Raw genomic sequence first — 17,977 nt, 5'->3', positions numbered from 1 at the left:
AAGCCATCCAAACACAAGAGATGGACCCAAAGTTTACAGGCCCAAACCCTATGTCTTATGCTACAATTAACAAACTGATACAAGGCCTGCTGCCTACCTCAGGATGCAGGAGATAGAGGAAGGAACCCGCAGCCCTCAGAGGAAAATCATGGAGCCACAGCAGTGCTGGGCACATAATAGACATTCAACAAACCCCTAGCATTCATCCATTCATGGTCTGGTGAACTTTATCACCAATGTCACAGGATCTTTCCCAACTATATTACAAGGGAACCTAAGCTTCTAGCTGGTATGGTGAGATAATAAAAGAGCTACATGATAGTTCAGCTACTCTGAACTCAGCCACAGCACCTCCAGTACTATTCTCCCCTCTTGCAGACACTGGACTTTAGCAGTGAGATTAAATAACTTACAATCATGAAGCTAGTGACATTACAGGCATAGAGGGGAAGTCTACTACTCCATCCACTCATGAAAAATCTAAGGAGGCCTGAGGTTCCCTCTCAATCACCAACAAATGACATGTGTAGTGCTTTGCCAGGTCATGGACTCATGTGATCCCAGCTCTCTGACAGGCTGGCAAGAATAAAGTAAAATAATAAGGAAAGAGCATAATGAAAACCCCAAACCCACATACGTTCTCCTGGACACATACAGTAGTACCTCTGCATCTAAGCAGCATTGACAACACCTCTCTCCTCTATGGATCTCTGGTGGCACTTGAAAATGAATAAATTGTTAGGAGCTGTTGAAACCTTGCTAAAGTGGAGTAATTCAGTAAAAACAGGTGTGATAAATTTCTTTTTATAGAAGCCCTTGAGATCATTCACCCACTCTATAAAAATCCTCTGTGTCCAATATGGTGTTGGGGACACAAGGATTGGGGTCTGAATTCAGTTACTGCACTCTAACAGTTTCTAGAGGCAAGGAGCAAGTCAAAGACTCAGGATGCACTGACTCGGGGATTCCCAGAGGATGTGAAGGCTGAGCCAAGACCTGGTAAGGAGTGAGGGGGAAGAGAGGAGCATGTTCCATGCAGAAGCAGCAGAATGTGCTGAGACATAGTGGCAAGAACACAGCTCCACAATCAAGAAACTAAGAGAAATTAGTGTGGCTGGGTCACAGCTTGGGCAGACCTAAAAAGAACCAAAGCTGGAGCAGGAAATGTGCTATTCACATACAGTCTGCATGGTAGCTTAAGGAGTTTGAACTTCATGGAAGGTAAATTAAACAGAAAGGATTTAGAAAAGGGTGCAGCAAAAAAAAAAAAAAATAAAAATAAAAAAAAATAAAAGGGTCAGCTGATCAAACCACTAATATCTGTAAAATGGGCTGAAGAGGCAAAACCAAAGGCTTGACAAGGGCTGGACAAGGACAGAAGCAGTGAGGATGGCAAGGCATGGAGAGAGTCCACTGTTCTTTTTTTTTTTTTTTTTTTTTAAGATTTTATCTTGGGGGATCCCTGGGTGGCGCAGCGGTTTGGCGCCTGCCTTTGGCACAGGGCGCGATCCTGGAGACCCGGGATCGAATCCCACATCGGGCTCCCGGTGCATGGAGCCTGCTTCTCCCTCTGCCTATGTCTCTGCGCCTCTCTCTCTCTCTCTCTCTCTCTCTCTCTCTGTGACTATCATAAAAAAAAAAAAAAAAAAAAATTAAAAAAAAAAAAAAAGATTTTATCTTGGGACGCCTGGGTGGCTCAGGGGTTGATCATCTGCCTTCGGCTCAGGGAGTGATCTTGGGTGCAGGGATCAAGTCCCATATCCGTCTCCTTGTGAGGAGCCTGCTTCTCCCTCTTTCTATGTCTCTGCCTCTCTCTGTGTGTCTCTCATGAATAAATAAATAAAATCTTTAAAAAAATAAAAATAAAGATTTTATCTTTAAGTAATCTGTATACCTAATGTGGGGCTCGAACTTACAACCCTGAGGTCGAGAGTCACACGCTCTACTGACAGCTAGCCAGGCACCCCTGAGCCAAGTGCTCTTTAGAACACAGTAAACTTAGATGCATGGGGGAGGAGATGCCTGGGACACAGCCCAGCAGAGCTAGTCACCATAGAAAGGGCTCCAAACTTTGGAGCCTAAGTACTTGGCCTCTCAGTAGTGGCTCTTCCCCAGCTTGCTTCCAACCCTGGCATTTACACCGTGTGCAAACAGCTAACAAGAAACATACCTGCATCAGAGCAAATGTATCAGGCAAGCCCAGATTCAAATCCTACCCCTACCACTGAGTTCACCATATGCCCGAGTCAGCTTGTCAGAGACTGTTCCTCAGCTATAATCATCAGCCCTAAGAGCCTTCAATGTAGCCATTAAACAGGATCCTGGGCATGGTGCCAAAAGGGCTGCTAGTGGACAGTGGATGACTCCACTGTGCTTTAGTTCACACCTAGAGGCTTTTCTAGCATTGGAATCAGGTAAAATAGGCCATTTCTGAAGGCCTGGATCCTGGAACATCTAAAAACAAGGGGCTGTCTACTGGGATTGCCAAGGAAAAAGGAGATGAGCATTTGCTTCCTTCTTGTAACATGTCAGACAATGCTCTAACACTAACAGATACAAGCTGCCTTGGTCACCTGGGAGGGAGGCAACATGGGTTCTCATTCCCTAAAGCAGGTAACTGGAATAGACAGAGCTTAGCTCCCCTATATTTAGCATCTCCACTAGGACTTTCTTTTCAGGCAGCAGGATATATCTGAGGAGCTTGAGGGCAAACTTATTAACCCCATATCATGACTGAAAGTAGGGTAAACCCAGCCGATTTACTCCTTTCTTCCATATGGCAGCAAAATGGAAAATACCCTTTATCAGAGAGGTGAGACAGCCAGAAAGTATGAAGGGACAATAGATAAGCTCTTTGGGGCAGTGAGACCATGAGTTGGCCTCTACTTTCTCTGTTTCTACTTCACTGCCAAAACCACAACACAAGCTAGAGCTAGAAGAGTAACTCTATCTGTGGGGTTCTCGCGAGAAGAGGACAGCAAGCGAGCACAGCTCTGGCCAAGCTGGAGAGCAAGACAGAGGAAGAGCAACGGCTCTGGCAAGCCCCTCCACTGACCACACAGCCAGGTCCACCCTGAAGCTCTCACCATACACTGCAGGCAGCAGAGGAGAACAGGGTCCCTGGTAAGTCACCTACAATGAAAATAGACTGGTGGTTTCTGGGGCCCATGCTGCCCTCCCCTTGCCTCTGCTGACTCTCCCACAAAAGCAAGTCTGCTGAAACCCTGCAGTCACACGGGGATATGAGTGGACTCCAGTCAGCTTGGATTCTTCTTTTTTCCTCTCTGGTTTTCCATATTTTCTACAATTAACATAAATTACTTTAATAGTCATAGAAAAACATTTTCCAGAGCCAGTTCATGGCACATACTGAGGAGGTTGTTGGCTCTCACCCATCAGACTCCCAGGGCAACATTTCAGTCCCAGGGAGACACAGCAGGGGACCTGGTTTTCATGGTCAACCGCTCAGTACACCCACTTCCCTGAGCCTTGACAGGAGGGCAGAGGCTGCATGTGAAGAGTACACCTTCAGAAACAGCAGGAAATTGTCAAAAGCCCTGCTCAGCAGAGGAGCTGGGGCTCTGGCTCATGTAGTACCAGGTGAGTCCCAAGCACAACCCAGAGCATACACCCAGAAAATCTTCCTGCAGTAACACTGGCTCAGCACAGCTCCAACTGACCCAGACAGGCCTGATGGTGAACAGAGGACGGGACCTGAGAAACCAGACCTTTGGAGTCTCACAGCCTCCAGAGACATACAACAAGACCTGGGGCCAGGAGACCAGACTTTGCTGTTATCACCCATCCAGTCCTGAGAGACAGCCTGGAGCACCATACACAGGGAACCTTTTTGGCAACAAATTTAACACTCCCTTCCTGCCTCCTGAAGAGAAGTAGAAGAGTTTTAAAGTGACAGGAATACTTTGCAGCAGGACTCCAGAGACAACATCCCAGACTCTGAAGCACGGTCTCAGACACTCCAGCCTAATTCAGGACTCTTGGTCTCAGATATCACCCCACATCTCAAGTTCCCTATCAGAAGAGGAGAGGCTGGACTAAAGGGCTTCTAAGTTCCTTCCCTGCTCTGACCTAGAGACTTCAATTCTTGGCAGAATAATGTCTGGATACTGTTACAAATGTGCTGTACCCAGATGCAAGCCCAAGATGGGGTAGATACTGAAACAGCAATCAAAAAGCCACCAAGAAGACATCAAAAGAAAAGGCAATTACAGACCAATATACTTTATCAACATAAATACAAAAATTCTAACAAAATTGCAGCAAACCAAATCCAACAGTGTATTAAAAGGATTACACACCATGATCAAATAGGATTTATCCCAGGAAGCCAAGGGTGGGTTCAACATTAAGAAAATCAACCAATATAATAAACCACATTAATAGAACTAAGGAAAAACACTCGTTTGATCATCTCAATTGCATGCACAAAAAAACATTTCACAAAACCCAACACTCCTTCAGGACAAAAGCAGGAATAAAAGTAGGAATAAAAGAAAACAAAAAAGTAGGAATAAAAGGGAACTTCCTCAATATGATAAAGGGTATTTACGAAAACCCAATGGTGAGCTTTTCCCCTAAGACCAGAATAAAACAAGTATGCCCACCTTTCACCACTAGTATTTAACTTTGCACTAGAGGTCCTAGCCAGAGCAATCAGATAAGAAAAAGAAATAAAAGGCATTCAAATAAGAAAATAAGTAAAACTGGGGATCCCTGGGTGGCTCAGGGGTTTAGGGCCTGCCTTTGGCCCAGGGCGCGATCCTAGAGTCCCAGGATCAAGTCCTGAGCCGGGCTCCCAGCATGGAGCCTGCTTCTCCCTCCTCCTGTGTCTCTGCCTCTCTCTTTCTATGTCTATCATAAATAAATAAATAAATAAATAAATAAATAAATAAATAAATAAATAAATAAATAGATCTTTTAAAAAAAGAAAAGAAGTAAAACTATCTCTATTTGCAGATGAAATGATTTTTTAAAAATATTTTATTTATTTATTCATGAGAGAGACACAGAAAGAGAGAGGCAGAGACAGGCAGAGGGAAAAGCAGGCTCCATGTAGGGAGCCCGACGTGGGACTCGATCCCAGGTCTCCAGGATCACACCCTGGACCGAAGGCAGCACTAAACCGCTGAGCTACCCGGCTGCCCAGAAGTGATCTTATAAAAAAATCCCCAACAGTACACAGAAAGCTCATAAGGGCTAAACAATGAAATCAGCAAGGGTGCAGGATAGAAGATCAACACACACAAAGCAGCTGTGTTTCTATGTACTAACACTAAACAATCTAAAAAGGAAATTTAAAAAATAATTTTATTTATAACATAGCATCAAAAAAGTAAAATACTTAGGAATACATTTAGCCAAGGAAGCAAAAGACTCATACACTAAAAACTATAAAACACTGTTAAAAGAAATTAAAGAAGATACAAATAAATGGAAAGACATCTTGTGTCCATATTAACAACTTAATATTGTTAAGATAGAGTATTATGAACACTCTCCAAATTGACCCTAAAAGTCAATACAATCCCTACCAAAATTCCAACAGTGTTTTTTTTTGTTTGCAGAAATGGAAAAGTCAATCCTCAAAATGATATGGATATGCAAGGGACCCTCAAGTAACTAAAACAACCTTGAAGAAGGAAGAACAAAGTTAAAGTATTCACACTTTCTGATTTCAGAACTTACTAGACTACTACAGTTAATCAAAACAGTGTGGTACTGACATAAAGTAGACACAGACAAATGGAATAGAATTTAAAGTGCAGATATACACCCATATCTATTGCTAAATTACTTTCAACAAAGGTGCTAAGTCCATTCAGTGGGGAAAGAATTGTTTCTTCAACAACCGGTGCTGGGAGGCATCAGCATCTGGATGGCTCAGTTGCATCCAACTCTTGATTTCAGCTCAAGTCATGATCTCAGGATTGTGAGATAGAGCCCCACTTTAGGCTCCACAATGGGCTGGGAGCCTGCTTGGGACTCTGCCTCTCCCTCTGCCCCTCCCCCATTCTCTGGGAAAAAAACACAATTGGTGCTGGGACAAGTGGACTTCTACATGCAGATGAATGAAGCTGAATCCCTCCTCCATATCATGTATAAAAACTGACAAAAAATGGGTCAATAATCTAAACATAAGAGCCAAAACTATAAAATTCTTAGAAGAAAACAGGGAAAAGCTTCATGACCTTGGATTTGGCAATGGATTCTTAGATGAGACACCAAAAGCATGAGCAACAAAAGATGAAACTGGATTTCATCAAAATTCAAACTTTTAGGGTACCTGGCTGGCTCAGTTGGTATTGGTAGAGTATACGACTCAACCTCAGGGCTGTGAATTCAAGCCCCACATTAGGCGTGGAGCCTACTTTAAAAAAATTTTAATTAAGGAAAAAGTTAAAAAAAAAAAAAAGGGGGGGGATCCCTGGGTGGCGCAGCGGTTTAGCGCCTGCCTTTGGCCCAGGGCGCGATCCTGGAGACCCGGGATCGAATCCCACGTCGGGCTCCCGGTGCATGGAGCCTGCTCCCTCTGCCTATGTCTCTGCCTCTCTCTCTTTCTCTCTCTCTCTCTCTGTGACTATCATAAATAAATAAAAATTAAAAAAAAAAAGTTAAAACTTCTGTACATCAAAAAACATTATCAAAGGGGCACCTGGGTGGCTCAATCAGTTAAGCATCTGCCTTCAGTTGGGGTCATGATCTCAGGGTCTTGGATCGAGCCCCACAGCAGGTTTCCTGCTCAGAGGGAGTCTGCTTTACTCTCTCCCTCTGTGCTTTCTCTCTCTCAAATAAATAAATAAAATCTAAAAAAAAAAAGGGATGCCTGGGTGGCTCAGGGGTTGAGCATGTACCTTGGCTCAGGGCATGACCCCAGAGCCCTGGGATCAAGACCCACATCGGGCTCCCTGCATGGAGCCTGCTTCTTCCTCTGCCTGTGTCTCTGCCTCTCTCTGTGTCTTTCATGAATAAATAAATAAAATCTTTTTAAAAATTAAATTAAAATAAAATCTAAAAGAAATTATCAAGAAAGTGAAAAGATAACCTAGAAAATAGGAGAAAATATTTGCAAAGCATGTATCTGATAAAGGTTTAATATTCAAAATATACAAAGAGGGACTCAAAGGGCACCTGGGTGGCTCAGTTGGTTAAGCGACCGACTCTTGATTTCAGTTCAGGTCATGATCTCAGGATCACGAGATTAGGCCCTGTGTTGGGCTCTGTGCTCAGCAGGAAGTCTACTTCTCTCTCTTTCCCTCTGCCCCTATCCAGCCTTGCATACTTGAGCACTCTCTAAAATAAATAAATAGGGATCCTTGGGTGGCTCAGCAGTTTAGCACCCGCCTTTGGCCCAGGGCGTGATCCTGGAGTCCCCAGATCGAGTCCCACGTCGGGCTCCTGGCATGGAGCCTGCTTCTCCCTCTGCCTGTGTCTCTGCTTCTCTCTCTCTCTCATGAATAAATATTTTAAAATAAATAAATAAATAAATAAATAAATAAATAAATAAATCTTAAAAAGCGGGGGAGATTCAAATACTTCTATACTATTGTTCACTTCTATGCACCATTATTCACAATAGCCAACAGATGGGGAAAAAACAAACCCAAGTATCCATCAACAGATGAACAGGTAAACAAAATGTGGTATATATACCACATACCATTCCATAAAAAGGAATGGCCCTGATACAGATCACAACATAAATCTTGAAAATATTATGCCAAGTGAAATAAGACATAAAAGTACAATACATAGGATTCCAGTAAGATGAAATATCTAGAATAGGCAAATTCACAGCAACAGAAAAGTTACCAGGGGTTGGGAGGAGAGGGAAATAGGGAATTATTGCTTAATGGGTACAGAGTTTCTATTTGGGGTGATGAAAAAGTTTCAGAAAATAGATAATGGTGATGATTGCATAAGATTGTGAATGTAATTAATACCACCGAATTGTACACATAAAAATGGTTAAAATGACACATTTTATGTTATATATATACTATACCCCCACACATGCACACGCGCGCACAGTCACTAAGAACGCCCCCTGAGGCCCTGCATGCCAGCACTATCCTCATCTGGCTTTTCCAGATGAGACAAGGAAGCCCTGGCAGAGCACAGTGGAAAGCATCAGAGTATTCTGGCCTTTCTTCTCATGAAAGAAGTCCTTCACTATAAGCAAACAGCAGATGACACACTCACCTAGCTCTTTTTATTTTCTATTTCTTCTTAGAGAAAAGGTGGATTTTATGGTCTGACAGGCACTTTTAATAAATGCTGCTTAAGACATATGAACCAATGACCATGGGACCTGAACATTTTTTTTTTAAGATTTCATTTATTTATTCATAGAGACACAGAGAAGGAGAGAGAGGCAGAGAGAGAAGCAGGCTCCATGCAGAGAGCCCGACGTGGGACTCGATCCAGGGTCTCCAGGATCATGCTCTGGGCTGCAGGCGGCGCTAAACCACTGCGTCACCGGGGCTGCCCGGGACCTGAACACTTTAAATTTAAGCTCCATCAAGTGAATATCTTCAGGCCCACAGAGCTCTGGTAGGAAGTGACAAAGAGGAGAGAAAAGAGACAAGCTCCTCAGCCTCAGGGCTAAGACAGCTCTTGGGGGCTGAGGAAAGCTACCAGCTCTGCTACCAATCCTTTCAGTCACCAATGCCCCTGTCCCTTGCCCCAGACCCCCAAGGAGCTACTGAAATCTTACCTGATAGTTTCATCTTGACATCTAACACCTTAACCACAGCTCAGCAGGCTGGCAATCTTGTTCCTATCAGAACCTGCCCTAGATAAAGAAATCAACAGCCTCCATAACAAAGGAGATCTCTGGAACCATGGATACAAAATGGTCCCTGGGAGACATTTCAGGAAAAACATCAACAGATGTTTAAGTCTGAAATAAGGGCTAATATTTGGTGCTGGGAATTTTACTTCATAGTCTGATGGGCCTGCTTAAAAACCACAGTCCATCAGGACACTGGCTGCTGTTTAAAAGCTGCTCTTCCACCAGCCACACCACCACTTGGCAGAGAATGCCAGTTACCTACTGAGCCCAAATCTGTGCCAGCCCCCCACTAGGAAAAGGACCATTACAGAGATGAATGAACCCAGCTCAGCATCATTCAAGGAAGAACAGGCCTGAAGACAAAAGAGCCTTGAGTCAGAATGTGCTTATATGGAGAAAGGTGATTCTGAATGTGGATCTGGTGTCATCCACTGTCAAGAGCACTGTCAAAACACCCAGAGAAGGGCACCTGGGTAGGTCAGTGGTTGAGAGCATCTGCCTTTGGCTCAGGGGCGTGATCCTGGGATCAAGTCCCACATCAAGCTCCCTGTGGGGAGCCTGTTTCTCTCTCTGCCTGTTTCTGCCTCTTTCTGTGTGTCTCTCATGAATAAATAAATAAGACCTTAAAAAAAAAAAAAACAGAGCGCCCACAAGACAGGAAGGGGCAGAACTAGTTTCCATGGGTGGCCCTAGACAGGTTACTCACACATTCTGGGTTCTAGCTTCTTCCCTAAGAATCTTGGGAATCTCAAGTGCCAAGACTTTCCAGAGCCTGTCACATTCCGAAACCAAATATACCACCCTTAACCACAGGGTATGGCTATGGGTACCCCAGCTTAATATGAATGATTTTCCACCACACTCCACATCCAAGAGGCTCTGGGCCCTAACCTCTGCTTCTCTGGCCCTGTGTAATTACAGAGCTAGAGCACAGCTGAGTTTGAACACAACCAATGCCCTTAGTTACTCAGATATTACCCTTAACTTTCTAGTCAAAGGTATTCATCCAGAAACTGGCCTGGAGTCTGTTGGTTTGTAACTTAGCATCTTTAATTATTTTCAGAAGGAGATCTTATTCGAGTAACCTAGCTCACCATTACCTGGAAACACTAAGTCCTAATGAGTTTGAAAACATCAATCCCATGTATTAAACCCCTTTCTGGTTAAAATACCTGGAATGTTTTCTGCTTTCTGCACTAGTCTCAATTAATAATACATAACAACAATAAACTACATTTTTTAAACCTGCATCTCTCTGTCCCTCTGCTATTAAAAAAAAAAAAAAATATTTCCTTTATCGAGGCACCTGGGTGCCCCAGTCAGTTAAGCATCTGCGTTTGGCTCAGATCACGATCCCAGGGCCCTGGAATCAAGCCCCATGTCTGGTTCCCTACTCAGGGGGGGAGCCTGCTTCTCGTTCTCCCTCTGCCTACTATTCCCCCTGCTTGCACTCTCTCTCTCTCTGATAAATAAATAAATAAATAAATAAATAAACAAACAAACAAACAAAATCTTTTTAAAAATAAACATTTCATTTATTGATTGAGAGCACACACATGCACAAGTAGGGGGAAAGGCTAAGGAGAGGGTGAGAGAAACTCAAGCAGATTCCACACCAATCTCAGAACCTGTCAGAGGGTGGATCCCATGACCCTGGGATCACAACCAAGCCAAAACCAGGAGCTGGATGCTCAACCAACTGAGCCATGCAGGTGCCCCTGTCTCTCTGCTAATTTTTAAATGTATAAACTGTGTCAGGTATTGAAAAATCCTATGTATTATTTACATTTTGGTCAAAAAAAGCAAATATAACTACTAATAAACTCCCAGAGCAACAGTTGTTATTAAAAGAAAACATTCTAGGGGATCCCTGGGTGGCTCAGCAGTTTGGCACCTGCCTTCAGCCCAAGGCGAGATCCTGGAGACCTGGGACGGAGTCCCACATTGGGTTCCCTGCAGGGAGCTTCTCCCTGTGCCTCTGCCTCTCTGTCTGAGTCTCTCATTAATAAACAAATAAAAATCTTTTAAAAAAAATAAGAAATAGCATTCTATAAAATAGCCATGTCAATTTCAGATACATAGCTTTGTAAACTGGATTATAATCAGTTCTACCAAGGAAACCATCTCCCCTGCTTCTTTCCTTTTGGTTCAGCTGCACCTTGGCAATGTCCTTCAGAAGAGACGCGCTGTGCCCTTAGACCTCCCGGGGACAACCGCCTCCTCTCTCCATTTGTCCTCATCTTCCATCTTCCAACTGCCTCAGCCCCTCTGACCAAAAAAATAGCAGCTGCCTGGTGCACCGCACATGAAGAAAACTTCTGGGGCTCTGTCTGGATAAGGATGAGCACTGTTATCAATCAGTAACATGTGCCACAGAAGCTGAGTGGGCAGATGGAGTATCTGAGCCTTGACGCTTGCCATCTCCATAACCTAAAATAAACTTCCCTAGAATCCCAAGCCATTTCTACGGTCCAAGAGGTTGGAGAGGGAGAGAGCGTAAGAGGGGTGCTTTAGACTTACCCACTCCTCCTCTACTTTCCTACACAGTCTAGAGTTGGTCTTTCTTGGGTCCCTTTGTGTCTCATATGAATTCCAGAATTTCTGGAAGCAGAGGGATACCCTTGCATTTAGACATTTATCCATCCTCCTCCCAATGATCAGTTCTTTCTTTCCAATTTGATCCCTGACCACAGAGACCCACTCTGGGAACCTTGATTCTTTCCCAGTGGCCCCAGAATAGGATGACACACCATGCTTGTCATGCAGAACTACTAAAGTCCATCCTCCTATGCTCTAGCCCAATGAGCTTTTGCTTCCCCTCTAACAGGAATCTCCTTTACACGGTGACCCATTTAGGGAAAAGAACATTCCAGAAAAAAAAAAAAAAACACAACAATGAGGGCAGGAATTGGGGAGAAGGGTTATGCAGTGAATTTTAGGAATTTCTCTAGAGGCTGATGCTTGACTAAGAAGTTCACAGTTATAAAGAAGGAAGCCATATTCCCCACTCTGAACTCCCAGCTTGGAGCCTGGGTGGCAACACACAGTGAGCAACAAGGTCCCAGGGAAGCCCAGATGTACTCAGCACAAGAACAAGTCCTTCCAGAAAAGGGAACATTATGTGGACTCTAATCCTCTTACCCTGTATCAGAGCTACATCTCAGTATGTCCAGCTAGACCTGGGCTTTAACCCCCAACAGAGGTAAGCAATACAAATACTCCAAGATGTTCCAGAGTCCAAATACTCCATGTCTTCAGAAATAGTGCAATGTTACCAGGGAGTGATGCAGCCCAAAGCTCAGCATCTGCCTGTGATGCCATCAGAATTGGAGGGCAGTCAGGAAGAACAGGGCACAACCACCATCTGTACCTGCCTTTGGCGAGGACAGAACCTACTTCTTCAGGCAGGCAGGACAAAGCCTTCCCCAGGTCCACAGATGAGCACCTACTTCTCGGTGGCACTGCATAATGCACAGATTGGAGCAAGGGAACCCAGGGTGAGGGGCCAGCCACATGCTATCTCTAGGCTGGAGAGTTGCAGAGCTCAAGTTGCTCTCCAGACCAGACACATGGCAGGTGATATCTTGAATGAGTGAGTGGCTCTCTGGGTCACCATGGAAAATTATGGACAGTGTTGTCTTTCAGGTGGGTCTTGGCAAAAACGAAATACCAAAGACCAAGCACAGGCTAAGTCCTTTCACTCCCAAGAAGCCTCTCTGGCAACCAGTCTTCAACGTCCTTCCTCTATATCTTACCATACAGGAGGAAGACCAGCCAAAAGAAAAAAAAAAAGACATATGCTTTGGGAAACCCATGCCTGGAGTGTGGGAACTAAAGCTACTGGCCAGGGCTTTCAGCCTGAGAGGACTGACTAAACCAGAGCAGCAATCTTTTCTGCCCTATCCATTCTCAAAAGTGTGAGCAGGTCTGAAGTCCTCAAACACTACTACTGCCCTCAAGATAAAGCCCATACTCCTTGGACAGAGCATACAAGGTATTTCCAATCTGGCCCTTGCCTACCTTATGCTCTGTGTTCATCTTTTTATGCATTACTCCTTCTGCCTGAAGCATCTGCTTCTCAACAAAATGAGAACCTGGAACCCTGTAATTCATCCTTCCAGATTTAGCATCATCACCTCTTCTATGGTTTCCCCAAACTTTCAGGTATAGGAGGAAGCCCAAAATCTGGGCCACCCCTAGGTATAGCGCACACAGTGGATGGGCCTTTTCTATACTATCCTGTAATGTCATGTGCACAGGCATATCTGCCTCCTCTCTAGATGGGCCTCAGGCCTGTGCTCCTGAGGCCCAGCCTGGCACTGGGACTAAACAATGGGTCCCTCACTGCAGCGTACAGAATTCATGATGAGTGCTTTGCTGCCTGGCCAAAGGAAGTCAGCTGCAAGTTCAAGCAAAGGCAGGCTGGCTGTAGCCTGGGCCTGGGCACCAGCTGTAGAGAAGTGCCCCCCCCCCCCTTAACTCCACTCCAGCCCAGGCTTGCTGTTCTTGGGTAGAGCCACCCATCACATGTCAGGAGGCTGCTGCTGCTGGGATGATGTTACAGTCTATTTTGAGGGTCACACTGGAGCATCTGTCAGCCTGGCCAGCCACACCCTCCATGTGTCATCACTAAGAGCTGGGGACACCCACAGGTCCACAAACTCTGACTGAGCAAGTCATTTCCCCGAGGGACCCTCAGCTTCAGGGCCTCATTGGCTTTCTAACAAGATCAACCAAAATGACCTTATCTCCTGGCACCACTGGCAGGGCTCTGATGTCTCCTCACCCCACTAGACCCAACTCCTGAGGTTCCCAGCGTTGGTGACTTGGCAAAATGCAGCTGAACCCCATCAGTTTGTACCAAGCTCTTAGCCCAAACATAGTCCCTCCGTCTTTAGCTATCTCTTACATTTAAGGAGTGCCCAGAAACCCCAGCACCCTGACTTCAAGCCAGTTACCAAGCGGGCTCATTTTAGGTCCAACAGGTCTCAGCTGCTAAGAAACTCCTACTCGCCCCTCAAAACCAAGCCCACACTCTGCCTCCTCTTGCAGAGAATATTTCAATCTACTCTGCTGAGTAGGCCACAGGCTCCCTAAGGACAAAGCTGGTCTGTGCTGGCTTTACCTCTATTCTCCCTGTCCCTAGCTGGGCATAGTAGCTATGAATAAATACTCCATGAACTCCTGAAATGAAACATTCTAATAGATTAGATTAGTATGTTCTTCTACAAAAGCCATCATCAAAACAAAGGCTTTTCTAGAAAATGACATTGATAACTGGGTCCAAAAACACCTTTTATGAAAAAATTTACAGAAAAACAAATTTACAGATTCAGTAAATCAAGCATAGAGTATGCCACATTTCTTTGGCCCCACTCAGCACTAAACACCTTGTAAATCTCTCCCCTAAGAACACTATGACCCCCTAAGAATCCAACTGGGCATTCCTTCACTCTACCTACAGGGAATGAACTCAATGGGGAAAGGCAGCAGCAGCATGTACACATACGTCTGGAATCAGGCAAAGGCATCTAACAAGTTAGGTTACTCTACTGCAAACTCAAAGCCCTGTTGCCGGGGCAGGTAACCAAACATCCTAGGGGTTCAGGTCTTACTCACAAAACAAATACATTATCAGGGAGCCTGGGAGGCTCAGTCTGTTGAGTGGCCTACTCTTGATTTCAGCTTGGGACATGATCTTGGGGTCTTGGGATTGAGCCCTATGTCGGGCTCCCCGCTTATTGGGGAGTCTGCTTCTGCTTCTCCCTCTGCTCCTCCCCCTCAGCCCCTGCTCAAATAAATAAATAAAATCTTAAAAAAAAAATTTTAGGGATGCCTGGGTGGCTTAGTGGTTGAGCATCTGCCTTTAGCGCAGGGCATGATCTGGGGTCGTGGGATCAAGTTCCACATCGGGCTCCCTTCGAGGACCCTACTTCTCCCTCTGCCTATGTCTCTGCCTCTCTCCCTGTGTATCGCTCATGAATAAATAAATAAATAAATAAAATATTTTTAAAAAGTTTTTTTAAGTAGGGGCAACTGGGTGGTTTAGTTGGTTGAACATCTGCCTTTGGCTTGGGTCATGATCTCAGGGTCCTGGGATTCCAACCCCATGTGGGGCTCCCTGCTCAGTGGGGAGTCTGTTTCTTCTTCCTCTTCTGCTCCTCCCCCTGCTCCCGTTCTCTCTCTCACAAATAAATTAACTTAAAAAGATAAAATAATTTTTTAAAATAGATTTTTGTCTCCCTCTGCCTCTCACCCCTTACATGCGCATGCTTCTCTCTTCCTCCAAAACAAATATATAAATCTTTAAAAAATAAAATAAATAAATAAATAAATAAATAAAATCTAAAAACAGGGATCCCTAGGTGGCTCAGCAGTTTGGCACCTGCCTTCGGCCCAGGGCATGATCCTGGGGTCCTGGGAACAAGTCCCACATTGGGCTCTCTGCATGGAGCCTGCTTCTCCCTCTACCTGTGTCTCTGCCCCCCCTCCCCGTGTCTCTCATGAAGAAATAAATAAGATCTTTTAAATAATAAAATAAAAACAAACAGATACATTATCATCTGCTCTGGTCACTTTCCAGAGATGCTGCAAGGCTCGAATTAGATAATACAGGAAAGCTATAAAACTGGTTAACACCTGGGTCATGGACCAACCCCAGGTCAGAAACACACATCCAATATTGACAGGAAACAAAAAACGTACTGGTAATTTTCTGCCCTGTATCTACCCTTGGCCTCTTCAAAACCACACCTGGCTCATAACAATATCTGGCTACATCCTAGCCATGAGACGGCTTTCAGGGACTCCGTTAAGATGCTATGAGGAGACATTCATATACTTGCCATCTGATGGCGGTCAACTGAAGCATATAGGATCTGAAGCCTTTTTAAAACTGAGGTTTCCAGGTCAACTTAATGGCTGTATTTACCACATATAAAAATGCTGGGTATAGGGCAGCCGGGGTGGCTTCGCGGTTTAGCGCCACTTTCAGCCCAGGGTGTGATCCTGGAGACCTAGGATCGAGTCCTATGTCGGGCTCCCTGCATGGACCCTGCTTCTCCCTCTGCCTGTCTGTGCTTCTCTCTGTGTGTCTCTCTCATGAATATATAAATAAAATCTTAAAAAAAAAAAAAATGCTGGGTATAGAAGCTGGGAGACGATGGCCAACTCTCTTTAAATTTTCAGGCAACACCTATAGTAAGGCCAACTAACAAGACACAGGGCCTTTTCAAGCAAAATCTACTTACAACTGAAATATGAAAAGTCAGTTGGAGGAATCCAGATCTCTACATTTAAACACTACCTTTCTGAAAAAGTATTCACGTTTCTCAAAGCTCAGCTGCTACCTATGATTAGCACTTCAGAGAAAACAATTGATTTTCCTTCCTACAAGTCTAAGAAATGCCCTTCAGTCTCTTTGGCAATATGAGACTCCAGTCACTGCCATTTCAGTCTCTACCAAACTATTTTTGCACTGTTTAAGAGGCTATTCTTATTCACACTAGTTCAAGCACATTATATGTACATATGTACTTTTATCAGATGGTGGGAAGGGGAAATAGAAACCTTAAAGCTCTCCAAAAGTATGTTTTCTATCTGTAAATGTACTAGGTAGGAATAAAAGTGAAAAGATGTAATACCATGCCATGATCAGAATTTCAGAATCACAGAATTCTGGGGTTTAAGGCAGCTTAGATACTGACCTAGCTCCCCCATAATACAAACAAGGAGATTAAAGATGCACCATCTACACATGGCCACACAGCCATCTCAGGCAAGGATGTTACAACTTCACGGAGGAAGCAGGCACAGCTCTGACTCTATCAGTCCTCCCCCAACACAAACCCCTTGGCTGGGCGTTTTGCATGTACCACAAAAGGGACAGTCCCTAGGAGAGAGGAAGTATTCTGAATGCTCAAGAACACATATTCAGGGTTGGCACGAAGGTCACTGGTCTAGTTGGCAAACTTCCCACATCAGACCTAAGGTCTGATGAGGAAAGCCTTTCCAAGACAGCTGAAATCATGTTATTATATAAGTTAAACACCTGCTTTGTCACAATCAATGGGAAAAAGGGAAGACTAGGAGAAAAAGGAAAAAAAAGAAAAATGCGAAACCTACCCCTCTGACTTCCGGGTGTCTGCTTAGATCACCCTAAAATAGGGAGCCTCCCTAATGCTAACTTTAATGAGGACCTTCCTAAAGCTGGTCCAACTGGTGTTTGAGTCCCTGGACTGAAAAACAAGTTTATGAGCAGCAAGGTCATCTGATTCTGACCATGTGCATGTTATTTACCCTGACATGACAGGCTAGTGGCTGCCACAGCTGTGATAAATGCTGTGAAGACTCTACTACCCCTTTGAAGCCTACAGGGGCCTCTATGTGACTAAATGCCATAAAAAAGAACCCTGAATGCAACAAGAGTGTGAAAGGAGGGAAGTCACAAATGTCATATAACAGTAGGGGAAATCCCACTCTGGACCCTGAATTGTTAATGTAAACGTGTTACTTATTTCCCTGACCTGTGAGGTCTCTACCCTCAATGCACCTACTTGCCATCAAGGGCTGCTGCTTAGACTAGGCCATACCCACCATCAGGTAATAGAGACAGCCCACTATTCAACACTCTGTAGCCCAGACCCATGCATCTTAACAACTCACATCAGTCACAAGTGTCAGCCAGAAGACCTCAAACTCTGACCATAGGGAATAGCTCAGTGCCAAGGGAAAGAAGGTGGTAAGAAGGGGCTTACCCATCTCTTCCTTTGCTGACAATTTTCACCTCAAAGTAATAAATGCCACAGGCAGCAGGTATGGGGTGGGTGGCACGCACTGAGGCAGCATCTTTGTGATTTTTGCCATGACCTAATAGGAGAAAGCAAGTAAGAAATTTCAGCAGAAAGAAGTGCAAATAGAAGTCTTGTTCTTTTCTACTCCATGGCAACTTCACTGCTTCATGGCCAGAGGAAGCCCTGACATTGTTGGAGGAATAACCAGACAACAACTGAGCAAACACATAAACCTCCCACCTTTGGCTCACCTCCTACTGTGAACAGCAGCCCTGCCAGAGACAATTTCTCCCATACAAACTAAGTCAGGGTGCAGGCAATGTGGATGAATGTGAGAGATTCCCAAGCGCTGCTGGCAGTCTCTCCAAAACAC

At 44.6% G+C, this 17,977-nt stretch overlaps 1 protein-coding gene across 1 annotated transcript in view; it reads right to left on the bottom strand.

The window, feature by feature from the left end:
- RANBP10 (RAN binding protein 10) overlaps nucleotides 1–17,977 on the bottom strand; it is a 71,940-nt gene that overhangs the window by 53,207 nt on the left and 756 nt on the right. The window contains exon 2 of the mRNA XM_026011519.2: nucleotides 17,569–17,680. Within this exon, the coding sequence (XP_025867304.1) occupies nucleotides 17,569–17,680 (112 nt within the window). The remainder of the gene's footprint in view (nucleotides 1–17,568; nucleotides 17,681–17,977) is intronic.

This window comes from Vulpes vulpes, chromosome 12 (assembly GCF_048418805.1).
Source record: "Vulpes vulpes isolate BD-2025 chromosome 12, VulVul3, whole genome shotgun sequence".
NCBI classification, from domain to species: domain Eukaryota; kingdom Metazoa; phylum Chordata; class Mammalia; order Carnivora; family Canidae; genus Vulpes; species Vulpes vulpes.
This window is presented reverse-complemented; position numbering and strand designations above follow the sequence as displayed.